Below are 18791 nucleotides of genomic sequence, written 5' to 3'. Positions count from 1 at the left end.
GGGGTCGGTCTTTCGGACCTGGTGGCCACGGCAACTGCCGGCAAATCCACTTTTTTACCTCAGACCCCCTCCCAACAGAAAAAGACACCGTCTTTTCAGCCGCAGTCCTTTCGCTCCTATAAAAACAAGCGACCAAAAGGACAGTCTTATCTGCCGCGAGGCAGAGGAAAGGGTAAGAGAGGGCAGCAAGCAGCCCCTGCCCAGGACCAGAAGCCCGCCCCGGGTTCTACAAAGCCATCAGCATGACGCTGGGGCTTTACAAGCGGACTCAGGAGCGGTGGGGGGTCGACTCAAGATTTTCAGCAATCAGTGGGCTCGCTCACAAGTGGACCCGTGGATCCTGCAGATAATATCTCAGGGTTACATGTTGGAGTTCGAAAGGTCTCCCCCTCGCCAGTTCCTAAAGTCTGCTTTACCAACGTCTCCCTCAGAAAGGACGTCGGTTTTGGAAGCCATTCACAAGCTGTATTCTCAGCAGGTGATAGTCAAGGTACCCCTCCTACAACAGGGAAAGGGGTATTATTCCACACTATTTGTGGTACCGAAGCCGGACGGTTCGGTAAGACCTATTCTAAACCTGAAATCCTTGAACCTGTACATACAGAAATTCAAGTTCAAGATGGAGTCACTCAGAGCAGTGATAGCGAATCTGGAAGAAGGGGACTTCATGGTGTCCCTGGACATAAAAGATGCTTATCTGCATGTCCCAATTTACCCCTCACACCAAGGGTATCTCAGGTTCGTGATACAAGACTGTCATTATCAGTTTCAAACGCTGCCGTTTGGTTTGTCCACGGCCCCTCGGGTCTTTACCAAGGTAATGACCGAAATGATGGTTCTTCTACGAAGAAAAGGCGTATTAATTATCCCTTACTTGGACGATCTCCTGATAAGGGCAAAGTCCAGAGAACAGCTGGAAGTCGGTGTAGCACTAACCCAGGTAGTGCTTCAGCAACACGGGTGGATTCTGAATCTTCCAAAATCTCAATTGACCCCGACAACTCGTCTGCTGTTCCTGGGAATGATTCTGGACACGGTTCAGAAAAAGGTGTTTCTCCCGGAGGAGAAAGCAAGGGAGTTATCCGAACTTGTCAGGAACCTCCTAAAACCAGGAACTGTGTCAGTACATCAATGCACAAGAGTCCTGGGAAAGATGGTGGCTTCTTACGAAGCGATTCCATTCGGCAGATTCCATGCACGGACATTTCAGTGGGATCTGCTGGACAAATGGTCCGGATCGCATCTGCACATGCATCAGCGGATAACACTGTCACCAAGAACAAGGTTGTCTCTCCTGTGGTGGTTGCAGAGTGCCCATCTGTTAGAGGGCCGCAGATTCGGCATACAGGACTGGGTCCTGGTGACTACGGATGCCAGCCTACGAGGCTGGGGAGCAGTCACACAGGGAAGAAACTTCCAGGGCGTGTGGTCAAACCTGGAGACGTCCCTTCACATAAATATACTGGAGCTAAGAGCGATCTACAATGCTCTAAGCCTGGCAAAATCGCTGCTTCAGGGTCAGCCGGTGTTGATCCAGTCGGACAACATCACGGCAGTCGCCCACGTAAACCGACAAGGCGGCACGAGAAGCAGAAGAGCAATGACAGAAGCTGCAAAGATTCTGCGCTGGGCGGAGAATCATGTCATAGCACTGTCAGCAGTGTTCATCCCGGGAGTGGACAACTGGGAAGCAGACTTCCTCAGCAGACACGACCTTCACCCGGGAGAGTGGGGACTTCATCCAGAAGTCTTCCACATGATTGTGAACCGTTGGGAAAGACCAAAGGTGGACATGATGGCGTCTCGCCTCAACAAAAAATTGGACAGATATTGCGCCAGGTCAAGAGACCCTCAGGCAATAGCTGTGGACGCTCTGGTAACACCGTGGGTGTACCAGTCAGTGTATGTGTTCCCTCCTCTGCCTCTCATACCAAAGGTACTGAGAATTATACGGAAAAGAGGAGTAAGAACAATACTGGTGGCTCCGGACTGGCCAAGAAGAACTTGGTATCCGGAACTTCAAGAGTTGCTCACGGAGGATCCATGGCCTCTACCTCTAAGAAGGGATCTGCTTCAGCAGGGACCTTGTATGTTCCAAGACTTACCGCGTCTGCGTTTGACGGCATGGCGGTTGAACGCCGGATTCTAAAAGAAAAGGGCATTCCAGAGGAAGTTATTCCTACCTTGATTAAGGCTAGAAAGGAAGTGACTGTACAACATTATCACCGCATTTGGCGAAAATATGTTGCGTGGTGTGAGGCCAAGAAGGCTCCAACGGAAGAATTTCAATTGGGTCGATTCTTACATTTCCTGCAAGCAGGATTGTCTATGGGCCTAAAATTGGGGTCCATTAAAGTTCAAATTTCGGCCTTATCAATCTTCTTCCAGAAGGAATTGGCATCAGTGCCTGAAGTACAAACTTTTGTCAAAGGTGTACTACATATACAACCCCCAATAGTGCCTCCAGTGGCACCGTGGGATTTGAACGTAGTTTTGAATTTTCTCAAATCTCATTGGTTTGAGCCTCTAAAATCGGTAGATTTAAAATACCTTACATGGAAGGTAACCATGCTATTGGCCCTGGCTTCAGCCAGGAGAGTTTCAGAGTTGGCGGCTTTATCATACAAAAGCCCATATCTGATTTTCCATTCGGACAGGGCAGAACTGCGGACACGTCCTCATTTTCTCCCTAAGGTGGTTTCGGCTTTTCACTTGAACCAGCCTATTGTGGTGCCTGCGGCTACTAGCGACTTGGAGGACTCCAAGTTACTGGACGTTGTCAGAGCATTAAAAATATATATTTCAAGGACAGCTGGAGTCAGAAAATCTGACTCGTTGTTTATATTGTATGCACCCAACAAGATGGGTGCTCCTGCGTCTAAACAGACGATTGCACGTTGGATCTGTAGCACAATCCAACTTGCACATTCTGTGGCAGGCCTGCCACAGCCTAAATCTGTAAAGGCCCACTCCACAAGGAAAGTGGGCTCATCTTGGGCGGCTGCCCGAGGGGTCTCGGCATTACAACTTTGCCGAGCAGCTACGTGGTCAGGGGAGAACACGTTTGTAAAATTTTACAAATTTGATACTCTGGCTAAGGAGGACCTGGAGTTCTCTCATTCGGTGCTGCAGAGTCATCCGCACTCTCCCGCCCGTTTGGGAGCTTTGGTATAATCCCCATGGTCCTGACGGAGTCCCAGCATCCACTAGGACGTTAGAGAAAATAAGAATTTACTTACCGATAATTCTATTTCTCATAGTCCGTAGTGGATGCTGGGCGCCCATCCCAAGTGCGGATTGTCTGCAATACTTGTACATAGTTATTGTTACAAAGATCGGGTTATTACTATTGTTGTGAGCCATCTTTTCATAGGCTACTTCGTTTTTTGTTATCATACTGTTAACTGGGTTCAGATCACAAGTTGTACGGTGTGATTGGTGTGGCTGGTATGAGTCTTACCCGGGATTCAAGATCCTTCCTTATTGTGTACGCTCGTCCGGGCACAGTACCTAACTGAGGCTTGGAGGAGGGTCATAGGGGGAGGGGCCAGTACGCACCATGTGATCCTAAAAGCTTTATTTAGATGTGCCCTGTCTCCTGCGGAGCCCGCTATCCCCCATGGTCCTGACGGAGTCCCAGCATCCACTACGGACTATGAGAAATAGAATTATCGGTAAGTAAATTCTTATTTTAAAGTATACCCATTGCCTACAGTGGAGGCCGCCATTAGTGGAGGCATTGGGAATCTGTGACATCACGGTGACATAAAAGCATCCTCTTTTTCATTTGCTGTAAAGCAGAAGTGGTCGGCTTGTACCGGCACACCCATGGCAGTGTCACTGCGTCCTTATGGTGTCGGTAAGGACCACTGGAAGGAGACTGGGGCAGCTAGGAGCGCTCTCCTGGGGTAAACCTTGAGGAACTTTCGGTTGGGTCATATGATATTAGTGTAAGTGTTCAGCATCCTGGCAAATCCTGGCAGATGTCACCTCGTGTTCCGCAAAGATGCTGTGGAGGGTTAATAAGCCCCTGACAGCAAGGGGGTAATGGCAGAGGGGGGTGGGGGGTGATACCAGCTTGCTGTAGCCTCCCCGGGGGCACACAACCCGCTGGTACTGCCATGCCTAGTGCCTTTCTCACCTCTCACAGCATCAAGGAGGCCAGGACCTTGGAGCTGTTGCGCGGTGATAGTCACCATGGAAACCAGTATCCACGCTCGTGTCTGTTTCACTTTGTGTCTGGCTCTTAAGTGAAGCAAGATAAGGCGGGGAAGGAATGGGGACGGCAGGCTGTGCTCCCTGTGCCACCTGATCCTAGGCGCAGTGTATAGCGGCAGCGCTGCGCCCAGGGCGGCCAAACTCAGTAAAAGAAGTGGTAGTGTGCGATTTCCAGGACTGTGCGTTGGTAAAGAATATAACAGACGTTGTACTGTGCCGCTCTCGCTACATCTGGAATAAGGACAGGTACTGAAAATCCCCTGCGGCATAAAGTGTAAAGGTTGTGTTCATGCAGAATAACAGGAACGTGCTAGGGGCACATAATCCGTCAGGGACTCTCCCTGGAAATCAGGATTACTTGGAAATTATGATTTCACTTTTACTTTTAAAGGGGAAAAAAATCGTTAACTTTCAGATTAGAGCGGAGACTGCGGAGGTTTGGCCCAGAACTATCTCAAAGTCCGAGCCGGCTGTTTCCTACATGCACAGGGGTGGGCTATCATGTCTCGGCATTCACAAAAACACAAAGAAAGGAGCGGAAGACCTCTACATCCTGAGGCTGCCAGCTCTTGATTGGGATTACAAGAACCCGGGACATCGCACGCTTCCTGCCTCAGGAGCCACGCTCCCCGTCATTAGTGGGGGAGCAGCCCAACCCCTCTCCCACAGGGGACGCATGCTGCTAAAGTAAGCTGGGATTATTTCCTAACCGCCGGTGTCACTTTTCAACGCGAGGCTCCAGTGCACTGAAAGGAATCACTGCCTGCAAGCTACAAGGCCGTTTCTCAGCACTAGTGTTCCGTTAACGAGCTCTTGTCTTTGCCGGGGGCTACTGATTTTAGTCTGACCTGACATTTTATTAGACACGCTTATTGCACCTGGGGCATAATATAATATTGACTGTGCAAATCTGCCACATGTGACGTCTAGCGAGCGCTGGTCTGGGGCCCTTGTCTTCTGCGGTTTGCTTGTATACTCAGCAATAAAGGAGTTATGGAGTCGCATTGCAGCAATAATATAGACTTGGTTCCGGCCATTGTACAGGGATGTACAGAATCTGAAAGCTTCATATCAGGCCAGCATGACCTGTACAAGATGTTTCCTATAGAGACTTATATGTACACTGCGATCTGGCCTGTACCGTGGAAATAATACCTTGAATTAGTCCGCTCGACCGGCATTTAATTTCCTATTCTCCTTCCGGGCAGCCGTGTGCAACCTGTCTTGCCAGCTGCGATCGAACTCCATCCAGCAGCTGTATGTTGGCTCTCTTGCGGCCATGCTGAGAGTTGTAGTTCGACCGCCGGAAAAGGCTCCGATTGCCTCGTTCTGTATCACGAATATGAATAATTCACCTCCTGCTGGAGCTTGCGGTCGGCTGCCTGTTCAGCAAGGACATGGTGTGCTGGTAGGGGAGAGGAACAGATCACATTTAATAACTACAATATATAGACCATCCTGCCCTTGTAACGCCAGAGCTTTCATTTTCTGCGTATTTGAAGTGGGCTGTGATGTTTTTGGTGGTCTGTTAGAAGTGCAGCCTCATCTAGAGCTGTAATAAGCTGGCCTTTGAAGTGGGAAAGCCTAGCTGGAGAGCCTGTTAGCAGTTAGCATAGCGGGCCGCGGACCGCTAGCCAGGCACCCGGGTAACCGCACAAATGAATGGGACAGAGGTGTAAAAGGGAGAGGTCCAGCGTGACCCAGAGATTCCAGCCGGCGACGGTGTACGGACCAAAGGGGAAAATTACTAAAGCTTCCGAAAAAAGGAAAAGTGGTTACGTTGCCCGGAGCAACCAATGAAATTTTAGGCCTCCTTTCTCTGTTCCATTCTGGAAGATAACAGGCATGATCTGATTGCTATGGACAGTATCTCCAATATCTGTATGTTTTAGAAGCTTTAGATATCAAAATTGCCCTAGAATATATACTGAAAATACTGTACAAATGAATACACAGTGCATGTATTATATCATGTGTACCACACATGGTGCGGGGATGGATATTGCGACTGGCTGGGGTATAACAATGCATACATTCCTGCCCCCTGGAGTGCGAGGGAACTGCAAGGCATCATGGGAAGATCCTGGAGGCTTCACACCATTATATGCAGATCAGTGCATGGTAATGAGAAGCCCAGGGCTTGGTTGAGGGGATATGAGAACGCACTAGGAAGTAGTTTGTCTGTTCTGATATCCCTTAGTTGTGTGATATGAGCTGTCATATTAACCCCCTCGAACACTATCTGTACCCGACGTGCCCTCATCCTGCAAATATGCACGTTTCTGTGTCTTGGTGAGGAATGGGATTCTTATCTTAACAACCCATATACTCTGCCACAAAACAGGTCATTTGCGACTTAGGGGCCGGGTAATTTGTCCCCTCTAGTTTATTGGTTTGCAACGTCAGTTTAGGGACCTGTAATGTTTAGAGCCTCTCTTGTTTTTGCAGTTAGAATATTGCGAATCTTCTCCCTATTGTACAGTAATGCGTTTCAAACAAGGCTGTTTATATCTGGAAACCTTGCAGGTCTTTATATGTTTGCCAGGCGTGTCATCATTTCACTTTGGGTGCACAGGTTTGTACGTGTGACCTCTGACCTACCAGCATCAACCTGCAGACTGGTGTGTTTACAGGCTGACGGCGGGCAGCAGCTCCGGCACACGGCGACGGCACCGTTTGTGTAGATTGCACATGCAAAACCCCACAATGACAACTGACATACAACCAGCCGTGTAATTGTTCCGATTTGAAAGACAAGACTGTCTAAGTGGTTTATGGAAATCGGCAGTGAATAGGAGGACCCAGTAGGGTTCCGGAGGATGCTGAGATGTTCCTGTCTGGTAGAACTGGAAGTTCTGTTTCTCTGTGAGTGTGGAAGTTTCCTGCATTTGGTCGGTGTGAATAGCTCTGGCGTTACAGGCCCCCCAACAGCCGGCGGGAAATAATGGGAATTCAGAACTGTGATTGCTGTCTTCAGCCCCAAGCCTTTAGATTGCAAGTTCTTGAGTACAAAAATGACGAAGGACTTGTTGAGATATCATTGACTGAGTCGGACTCTTGTTATTCTGTATTTTCCAATGGTAGTCCTTTTAAAAAGTTGTCCACCCACAGTGGACTTTTAATTATGCCCACCTGCAACTTTTATTAAATTACATAGTTTTTAGCCATTCATTCCAGACTTACAGTAGAGGTTAGGATTCATCTGTAACGCAGTGGGCTTCATAAACTATTAACATTGTGGTGGTTGGAGAAGTCACAAAGAGCAGAGACTAGCGCTGGCAATTTTCATATGTTGCTACTACATGACACTGGCAGCAGTGCATCGTGGGAGATGTAGTCCAGCAGTGACGGCCGCAGAGGCGGATAAGGAATGTATTCCGCCCAGTAGATAAGATACAGACTATCTGCTCCAAATTATCTTTGACAGCCATTAATGGATTGCGACTGGAAATCGTTGCATAATCGCGTGTCATATGAAGATAATTGATTACCTGGTAATGAGTTTAATCTCAAGGGTCTGTCCAGACAAGTGCTTTTCCAAATGTCCTGGCTGCTGGTTCTCAGCCCAGCCTTGCAGGAGGGAAAGTGCCTACGGGATACGTCTGGTGGCGTAACGAACACTGACTGTGTTCCCTCCATTTTGTGTGTGTTTTTATCTTACTTTTTCAATACTTTTATGTGAACCGCATGCCTACCTACCGCACTTTCTTTAGGTCATTCCAAAGCTAGCATATGCGGACCGTTGCATCTAATTGAACCAATATCAATACATTTATGATCCTAACAGGACCCTGATGCCTGGAAATTTTCCGGGATGGAACCGTTAATTCATTTTCAGGCATGTTGAAAACTCTGGTCGCCAGATCCCACCTTTGAGCTGTGTGCTAGGGCCAGTCATACATTGGAAAGATTCTGTCTGATTTGGGTAACACGTGTTCCCATATCGGGAAGGTGAGCAAGCCAGGTGATTCGCCTCCAGCTTATCACTATGGCTGACACGCGCCCCTCCAAAACACGGCTGGTCATCCCAGGTCTACAGGCTCCCACTATTCTTGTTTGGACCTGAAGCAGATTTCGGCACAAATGTAAACGGAAGGGGGGCGGGGGAATAAAGCCCTTTTTTATGGATATTTATATAGACAGACCTGTGTTCATTTGCTTAAAAAGAATTGTGTGTCTCTTCAAACAAAGTCTCTCACATAACATTTGCGGCCTGGGTGTGGGAGTGAAAGGGACGCTTGTTGCCTGTATAAGTTTCGGAGCTGTGGTCTTAGCTCGGCCGAGATTCCAGGAGACCGGGTCTAGCTTAATAAAGACAGTCTGCAGCCTCAGCCTGGCCACTAAGTCAAACGTATCCCCCTTATTGGCTGCAGGAGGCAATAAACTGGCCACAGTCACGCTGCGGGGCTCCACAATTCCCCTCGCTCCCCGTGACAATATTAATACAACTGGAAAATAAACATTAGTCTTCCCAATAAAAAGGAGGAGGGAGGGCTGACGAGGGGTGATTTTATCTCCCCCTTCCTCCCGATTACTGCTTAACCTGGAGACCCCGAGCAAAGGCCATTAATGACCAACGGGGACAAAGTATTAGCAGTTTTTTCCTGGCAGCCATTCATATCGGTGTCTGGAAACCTGCACAGCTCTAAAATTGTCGTCTGTTTATATTTTATTCAATAAAGATTTGTGAATACAAAATTCTTGATGGCTAACAGTACGCTTTTCAAAACATATATTTTTTTTACGTATGTATGGGTTTTTTTGTTTGCTTTTTTACATTGTATACCAATAAAGTAAGGTTGTTTTTTTTTTTTACAATTTTTTCTTTTTGGAATATATTCTGTAAAACATGCAGTCACGGCTTGCTCGTTGCACAGATGGTTTTAGTTCTTGGCAGTGTTACACTATATTTGTTTGGATGGAGAGGTGTCCGCCATACTGTAACTGGAGATAAAATGACACATCAGCCATAGACTCCGTGCAACAGTGCCTATAGCGGCCGGATTGTATAGGTCTTAGACCAGTGGTTCCCAAACTTTCTTGAATCACCACGCCCTAGAGTATCACCATTTTTTTTTCATGGCACCCCTAGGATAAAAGTATTTTTATTGATAAACTTTATTAAAAAAGTAAATTGTGCTTAGGGTTAGTTACTGTACATGGTGGTGCACAATTGTGATTCTGATCGTCCACATGTTGTACGATTGACAGCCACTAGCACTGGGTTATTTTTTTTTATTGTTTATTTAGTTTTCAGGTTAAAAGGAACAACAAGGAGCGGATATATTCATAAAAATACGTAACGTATAGATCAGAAGTATAACATTAATAAAAAAGTAATTGGGTACACAGAGTAGAAAACATTAGACACCGTGAAAAACAAAAGCATGTCATACATGGAGGAACCAAATAATAGACTAGTAATCGCGCAAATAGTGAACGGAAGAAAGAAGAAGAGGTATGAGAAGAAGAAAGAGGGGAAAGGTACAGAGTAGAGGGGAAAGAGAAAGGGGTGGAAGACCCGCTGGTGCGTCCCCTTACACAACGTATACAACTCGCGAGTCTAACGCGAGGTTGGTAGTTTAAGCCGAAATACACAATACGGTAGTGTCTATCATTTTGACCCTAAATTATTTCATATGGTCCTGGCCAACCAACCCGAGACACACCCCTGCAAGAACCTTCGGGGCACCCCAGGGTGCCTAGGCACACAGTTTGGGAACCACTGTCTTAGACCAAAACCAACTGTCTAAAAGTATTTTACAAAGGTTCTGAACTTTTAGTATATAGTTGGCATCTGTAAAAATATATGTCAGTAAATGTTAACAGTAAAAAAAGATTTATAGGAGATGGCAAAAAAGGGCAAGCAATGGCATTTGCACTACTACCTTTGTCACGTGGTTGTGATAACCCTTTCTGCGCTCCTCCATGAGAACCCACGGCTGTATACGGGTGCTGTTGAATGTAAAGAATAGAAGAGCGAACTGCTGGGAGTGTGTTTCTAGTTCTCTCTCTCACTCAGGTAGTGTTTTCCCCCCTTTGCTAAAGATAGAACTACAGGTTTTTAATTAGCAGATGGAGCAACACAGGCATAATTAGACACAGTGCAGTCGTGAGCGGGTGTTCTTGTGAATTCCAGCACTCGCACCGAGGGCCACGCGCTAATGCGCTAGATATACTCATTTATCGTCAGATGATCATGCATATTAAAAGCTCCAACCTCCTGCTTCTAGTCTTGAGGGTATAACAGCCTGGGCTTAGATGTTGAGGAGCTTGATATTGCGTTTTTGTGTTCCCCAGCTGTTCAGGTGTGCACATTGAGCAGCGTTGGAGCACGGAAACGAGAGAAACAGATAATTTTAAGCATTTTAGGTCACGTAGTAACATAGTTGATGAGGTTGAAAAAAGACAAAATGTCCATCGAGTTGTATTATAAAATTTTATATCATTTAAATGCTGTAACAATGGATAGTTCTTTCAGTTAGGAATCTATCTAATCCATTTTTAAACTTAATTACGGAGTCCACCTTTACTACCTCCTCTGGTAGAGAATTCCAAATCCTTACTGCTCTTACTGTGAAGAACCCTTTCCTCCGATGTGTATGTTTTTTTTTTTCTTCTAACCTCAGGGGGTGTCCTCATGTCCTGTGTAGTGTTTTTTTTGTTGATAAACAGATCGTCTGATACATGTTGGATTTGATGGATAAGACAAGCGGCATGAAATGTGCCCCGGACAGTTTTTAGGGGAATCTGTGTTAGGGGAACTTCAGTCCACTTTTAATACATACCTAGCGTATAAGGGACCAATAGTAAAACATTATAATAGACTGGCCCTTTTATACGGGAGGGGGCTATATCAGCAGAGGCTCCCGCAGTGTAAAAATGATAACGGACAATTCCCCAGAACATTCAGTTGTTTCAGATTCTAAAGACACTACTGTAGCGTTACTTTTAAGAGCCTTCAAGGGGTTATATTGTATAATCATTCATACAGGGAAGTGGCTTTGTTTCCTCCGTGTAACACTGCTCTCCGCTACTCTGTCTCCTCTCCCATAGCTGCGTTTCCAAAACACGTTTCGGGAATCTGCCTGTTCCAACTTTTTTTTTTTCTTCCCCCTCTCTGGCTTTTCCTGGCCTGAGAATCTACAGTGGGACAGCTATTTATATCTCTGCCTCATCTATTTTTGGGACACCAAGTGTAAAATTCCTGTTCTTAAAAACAATGGGCCGCACAGTGTAGAACAATTCATGGAGATGGCGGGTCCTTGGCTGTCCCCCCCATCTCCCCCCCCCCCCGACACAGTTCAGTGCATTATTATGGTATTGCAGTGGCTCACGCGTTTCGCTCAGGATAACAAAGGCTGTTTCCTGTGGAAGTGTGAGTCCAAGAATCTCTGGTAGTGAAGCTTTTCAGCTGTGGGAACATCTTTAACTTACGTTGAGTAAAATGTGTTTTATGCAAGAAATTGGTCAAACCCCCCCCCCCATCTTTATAATTTTTCCATTGTAATATGGCCACTAGGTGGTTGTCCTGTCCTAGTCAAGGGCAATGTTTCAGATTTACTCTGATACATTACATAGACAAGCCACTCATAGATACTGGATGTAATAACAAGAACAAAAATATTCAAATTATTTTCTATGCAGAATGACACGTTTGTGTGAGGATTAAAAACAAAAATTCTGATTATTCTTTGTCATAGATTGGCATGATTAATAAGAAAATGTCAACTTTTGTCTACAGTTCCCGTTTAATACTTATTGATGTAAAGTGTAATTGTTTCTACACAGCTGTTAACTGTACTCTGTTTAAGCACCAAGTGGAGGCAGCCATTTTGTTGGTTGGCATAACAGTGATGTCACTAACTCCTGTTAGTGACATCACAGATCGGTGTGGGAAAGCATGTACCGGGGCACCATTGGGTGTGTAGTAAATATTGGTCATATATGGCAACCCATTATTGCTCCAAATTGTCCCTCTTTTGCGCAGGTTCCCATTCACCGCTGGCTTAATTAGTACCTCATTTATTTAGATTTAACCATATGTGCTCAAGCATGGATATCACTAAAACCTGGACTGGTAATGTGCCTCGAGCACGGAGGTTGGAAGTCCCTGCTCTAGCATATTGATGGGCTCTATTATCATGAAGTTTGGTTCAGGCCACAAAATGGCTGATTCCATTCTGTGTGAGGAATGTGCTTGATTTTCAGTCCGGTACCCCAGCTGAGTTATTACCGTTGTATAAAGCAACTGTAACGTAATGTATCCCCCTTGTACTGTTTGAACTTTCATTGAATAGTTTGTAAGTCACTGTCACTTTTCCCTGTAATGTGCTACGGACACTTTGATGTTGCTATTTAAATAAAGGATAATTATTTTAAGAAGAAGAATGTCTCCTTGCGAAAGTACCATGCTGCTGGCTGGACCTTTATTTATACAAGTGACTCTAAATAATATCTGTATAAAGGGGACGATTCAATTATCCGCTGGGTTTTAGCACCTGGGTTAAGTGCCTCCAGCTAGTAGTCAATCACTGCCCACGCACAGCTTACGAATAGCCCCGAGGGCGCATTTAATGCAGATTCCTATTTGCGCCTCAGGACTAGTGCTGGTGCAGTAATTGCATAGCTCCGGCCACTTACCAATGGGCTTTTAGCTTCTGGGTTTAGTCACGTGGCACTGATGTCATCTGCATATAATCTGTGAGTTATGATGTCATCACTGTAGTGTCCATGAGGGCAAACTGTATTTATTAGGGATAATTCACCCCCTGCTGTAATTTATTATGGATGTGTATAGTCATTTGGGTGTTCTAGTTCTTCTATATCAGGGATGGGTAACCTTTGGCCCTCCAGCTGTTGCTGAACTACACATACCAGCATGCCTTGCAACAGTTTTGCAATTTGGCCATGCTAAAACTGTTGCGGGGCATGCTGGGATGTGTAGTTCAACAACAGCTGGAGGGCCAAACGGTTCCCACATCCCTGTTCTATATGGTTACAGAACTCCTAATATACATGTTCTTTACAGCAAGGGATATATTCTCCCATCTATAATGTACAGTAGGCCATAGGCCAGGCATGTCCAAACTGCGGCCCTCCAGCTGTTGACAAACTACACATCCCTGCATGCCCTGACACAGCTTTAGCATTTTCTGACAGCAAAACTGTGTCAGGGCATGCTGAGATATGTAGTTTCACAAGAGCAGGAGGGCCGCAGTTTGGACATCCATGCCATAGGCTTTTCCTGTTAATGAAACGTGATTTAATAAAGTGATGACATCACTAATCGTCCATGACTGGTGATGACATCATCCCCATGCTAAATGTATGCAAATGTTATTTACAGGCTTCTATGTATATAATAATGGCACAGTTGTTATTGATTTGTGTGTCTGACTGTCGGCCGGCGTTGTCCCATTGGTGTAATACTTGGAGCACTTACCGGTGATGATAGGGGACGGAGAACCCTGGCGTTTTGTAAACCCAGCAATTAATAAGCAGAATAAAGAAACCTTTACAAGCACATTCTGCCCGCTCCTGTCACCATCAGCACATTGTATCCCAGAGATAATAAGACTGATAATACATGATTGATTTTAAACTGTTAAAAGGCTTTGGGGAGACTTACTACGGTAGAACAATGTGCATGGATTTGTGGATATTATCCCCAAGGGGTTACGCTCTAACACGGCTGAACTCTCTCTGATGGGAAACATGTTTTTCACATACTCTCTCTCTCTCTTTCTGTTTTTCCCTCATCCTAGCACTGAAGCCGTCCAAATCCCTTCTCAACATCTGGACCCAGCAGGCAAATAGCATGAAGTGAGGGGAGAGACCGGGGGTTTGTTTTCAATTATTTCATGAACACATTGTGACCAGAGGGGGGATAAAACGGGAACCCATTCTCCGCAAGGTCTTCGCTGGACGGTGAGGATTTCCAGGAACCATGGGCAGGAAAAAGATTCAGATCCAGAGGATCACAGACGAACGGAACAGACAGGTAGGTGCAATCACTTACAGTTACCTCCAGCATCTATTCCACATGGTATTGTGCAGGCCAGCCTGTTATGTGCATAGGTCGACCACTATTGGTCGACAGTGACTAAGTCGACACCTGAAATAGGTCGACATGTTTTTTTTTTAAACTTTTTTTGGTGTCGTTTTCTTCATAAAGTGACAGGGAACCCCAATTAGTGCACCGTGTCCCCTCGGTACAGGCTGCGCACAGCACAGGTTACCGTTTCCAATCGCAGTCCACATGGATCGTAAAGTATGGGGAAAAAAAAAAATGGTGAAAAAACTCATGTCGACCTAGTGACCTATAAACCATGCCGACCAATAGTGGGTGACCTAATGACTGTCGACCTAAGGACCGGATACCGTCAGAGCATGCTGGGACTTGTAGCTCTACAGATGGCAGAGAGCAACTGGCTGCAAAACCCGGATGCAACACTCAGGGCTTCCTTCAAAATTAGTTTTTCACATTTGTCACGGATGCAATTTCAGAGGCTTTCCAACTTCAAAGGAAGTGCATAGTGTATAGAAAATGCACCTGGTCGTCTTAATGGTGACATAGCCCACCCACAAGTACCGTGCCATGTAATAGAAACAGAGCTAATGGGACGTTCAGGATGGCTATGGCAGTGTACAGTAATACCCCTGGTTGCACATTTAATTTATCCTTCATGATCTTTTATAAAGTCATGTCATGCCATGCCTTGATCCACACACAGGGGGCGCTGCAGAGCGTCTCATGCTGCAGTGACTTTGCTGCATTCTCACAGATGTTTTCCCAGCCCACAAAATGGCGGCTGTCTCCCTTCTGTATACAGTTTTTAAGTATAGCGAGACCCCAAGTATTATTTGGCAGTTGTTCCGAGACCCCAAGGGACTTGCTTCCTAAAATAATGAATGTCATGCGAGACAGTCTGGGGGTCCCCTTTAAAACACTCCAGGACCCTGAAGTTTGCGCATGTCTAGCCTAGTGGACGGGTAAATAAAAGTCTGTTTGACAGGTTTCAGCTTAGATGTTGTGACACTTATGTGCAAGTTACAGACATGTAAGCTACCATTCAGTGTCGCCATAAAATGAAAGGCCTCTGTGTAAGATGGCTGCCGGACAAGCATAATATGAACTACCTATGGCAGTGCTGCCTCAATCCGACATAGTATTTGTACAAACGGGTCCCACGAGCTCTGACACAGCGCTACTGAATTATTTCTAGATTAAAGTGACTGCTTAGATATTGATGAATGGAAGATCACATCATTAGCACTGCAAGCCTGTGCATGAAACGCACCTGTGACTCTGCCCGCCATTTTAAATTTTCTTGAGATGTAAGTAGCGCATTTTAAGCAGAAGTGACTTTGATCTGAGAGAAAGGTGTATTTAAAAATAAAAAAAATAAAAAATCAGATGTCTACAAAGCCATGAAAGGGTTACAAGTCCTGTACACCATAAGTTTGCGAAGTGCCCAGGGGTTCGGATAGACAGGGTTAAAAAGGCAAGTAATCCGAATAAAGATGTTTTGTCCTGGAACTGCAATGGGTTCAAGATGTCCTGCATTACCCTGTTCAGAAGTATAAACGTCCACATACTATTTACAAGGAGTGATTATACTGCCATGTGTTTTTACAGCAGCGATTTGTCTGTCACAAAATAACAATGGCCGACTCACAGGTACGTCATGTAACTTGAAGCACGGTCACCATCCTGGCTGTGTGGTCAAATGTATCTACGTTCAAAATGATTGCTGCAGCAAAATGAGCTTGTGCGTTTGTCTCTACCCAGAATCCCCGGCTGCACTGACTGTTTTTGTGGCCTGGGGGGCGGGGGGAACCAAACTTTTGTTTAATTAATCTTCTTCTGTTTATGGTTTATATCCATTCCGTGGTTGGTGGATGTAGCCATCTGGTGGAAATATCCAGAGAGCTTTCGTTTCACGCTGACTGCCATTAAAAAAAAAAAAGTGTGGCTTTCAAAAACCTGCGTAAAAACATTCGTTAGGAAGGGCTGAAGAGAGGTCCAGCTATAATTTTTTTTTTATATTGCTTGGAATATATCGCTCTGAGGAAAATGCTGCCTTGGAAAGCCTCTGCGCTGCATATTAGCGATATAATGGCTGCCCCCGGCCGCTAAGGAGCTCAGTAGTGGCTTCTTTTTGGTCACAAGGCCCGTGCCAGGAAGTAACCGTTATAGAGGAAATCCACAGTCACTAATGTAAATGAGAGCCCATTTGACAAGAATGCGTTAGAAATAAAGGGTTAGCAGGCAACAGGGTGGAAGGTTAAGCTGGTATTGAATTTTGCCTGGCAATACAGCAGCACGGTTGTGTGAGTGTGAATTTGTGCTGTAACACAACCCGCACACATCGCGCACAATGTACGGGATTGTTTTGGAAAGATGAAAGCCTTCGGCAGTTGTCCTTGTCGCTGCCGTTTAGCTATTAAAGCTGAACTCCGTTTCCAATTGTGCCCATGGGTGTGAGATAGATGCCCTCCCCCCCCCACCCCTTTAGAGCTGACTAGTCGCATGGCACAGAGTGGTCTACAGAACTCCCTTATACAGCGCACGGACATGCCTAGAAAATAACACCGCGCAACTGGTGCCAATGAGCTGAAATCTCTCCAGCCAATCAGGTGTCTGCGTTCGTCGGCCCTGGGTGACATACACTGAAATAAGCTGATTATTGACCTTAAAACTTAATAGGCCCAAATGTGTATATATAGCAGGCGTATTTGGTCTGTTTTCCTGCAAAGGATTCTGGGACATTGAACATCCATTTTTGTTTTCTTTGTGAGGTAAAAAAAAAAAAAAGATTTTATTTCACATTGTGCTGAAGTATGGAACAGCAAATGCGATTTCTGACAAAACAAGGCTTTTTATTTTTTCATTTTTATGAGCTGGCCTTGATCAACAGAGCCCGGAGCTAACCATCTCTCCCATAATCCCCGGCTGCCGTATGTGCTTGCTGCTGCGTTAAGACAAGAATATGCCGCCCTCAGACTCCAGTAGAGTGATGATTGGCAACTGTGTTTTCCAGCTCTGTGATCACTGACGGCGAAATGAGCCAGCAAGCAGCTGTTCTTTCTGCATGGCGTGATGTCAGCGTGGAGATGCTCGTATGGCCGGCTTGTTAATGACACAGCGGGGCCACCGTGCCACTTTGCAATCCACTGTAGCGGATTCAGCCAGCAGGGAAGGGGTTAACGCGGAAGTGTCCCTGACACAGTTAGGCAGCAAGAGGCAGCCCATTTAGTATTCGGCCTATCACGTGTCTGGGAAGTAGTGACAGAGATGAGGTATGAGGCACAGGGTGCCTCAGTGTTCTCACTATTAACTAGGCGGCATTCTTATGTTTATGGATAATGCCTCCACTGTGTGTGTTTTTACTGGTGGTCTGTAAACGTGGGGAAGCTATGCCAGCTTTGGCGGGCTTTTGGGAAGCCCTTTCGTGGGACAGGGTCATGTGACTGTGATGTTCCCTGTCACACACATGCCAGGAAGCGTGGGAGAAGACTATTTGCTCAATCAGGAAATGCAGCTTCCTGCTGCCTCCAAAGCCCCCTACATCTTGGAGTGAGGTTTTTTTTTCCATTCATTTTCTTTGTTATGTTTGTATGTACATTGATACTACCTACAACACTATTACTGCGGCTATTTAAAAAAAAAATAATTCAGGTTTTTTTTTTACGTCTCTTTTTTTTTTTTTGCAATCACAATTGGTGTCTCCTACATTGTGTTGCTTAAGTTGTTATTACTGTAGCTAGTCTTATTGGCTTTTAAAGGGTCTTTAACGCTATGTGGTTGTGCTTTCTTTCTGATTAATTTTATATCCGTATTAAGGCATTTAAACTATCGTGTTATACTAAACCAGGTTTCTATGGAAGCGCTAATAAGTTGTCTTGAGCTCACCATCAAGTACTCTGTACAGTTTCCATTGTGTGTCTTCTCTTTTCCTTTAACCACTTCATCCAGAGTTCTTCTGACATTCTACTTGAAGTGTGATAATGGGATCCTGAAAATTGCAGTGTTCTGAAACACCTGGATGACCTGTCCCTAAAGCTCTGAGAGGAGGGGAGGGGGGGTTGTTTCATTCATTGCGTTGCTGCGCGGAATGGCCGCACATCTCCATTCATTTCTGCCCTGTGAGTCTGGTATAAGGAGGTCTGGCGGCTCAGCGGTAGGGAGGTGAAAACTAAATCACAATACACAATTCATAAACAATACGCTACATGTCTGGCCAATGTTACTAATAACAAATAAGGTCACATTTACCATGTAAAAGCAAAATAGGACAAGACATAGAAAAGATGAACATATTCGTTACTCTAAATTCACAATAATACACATCAGTCTCTTTCTCTTTTATGGGGTGAAATGGATATGTTTTATTGCTGCAGACCGATTGCTAATACATCATAGCAGCCTCATTAGCATAAGTGGGAGGGAGTTAGGGACGTTCAGCCAATTAGAAGTGGCGACCAGTCATTGTAGCTGTTTGCGTGTCACGTCTGTCTTGGGTTCAGCATGGGGCGCATTGTGTGCAAGCTTGTCCTTATCGTGACTA

At 45.5% G+C, this 18791-nt stretch overlaps 1 protein-coding gene across 8 annotated transcripts in view; it reads left to right on the top strand.

Moving 5' to 3' along the window:
- The window catches only part of MEF2D (myocyte enhancer factor 2D), a 213126-nt gene that overhangs the window by 135338 nt on the left and 58997 nt on the right, over window positions 1–18791 (top strand). For all 8 annotated transcript variants that reach the window (XM_063947095.1, XM_063947092.1, XM_063947098.1 and 5 more), the window contains one exon: window positions 13986–14221. In XM_063947095.1, the coding sequence (XP_063803165.1) occupies window positions 14168–14221 (54 nt within the window). In that variant the 5' untranslated portion in view covers window positions 13986–14167. The remainder of the gene's footprint in view (window positions 1–13985; window positions 14222–18791) is intronic.

Source organism: Pseudophryne corroboree, chromosome 12, assembly GCF_028390025.1.
Source record: "Pseudophryne corroboree isolate aPseCor3 chromosome 12, aPseCor3.hap2, whole genome shotgun sequence".
NCBI classification, from domain to species: domain Eukaryota; kingdom Metazoa; phylum Chordata; class Amphibia; order Anura; family Myobatrachidae; genus Pseudophryne; species Pseudophryne corroboree.
The sequence above is the reverse complement of the archived record's forward strand: the minus strand, read 5'-3'. Positions and strand labels throughout refer to the sequence as shown.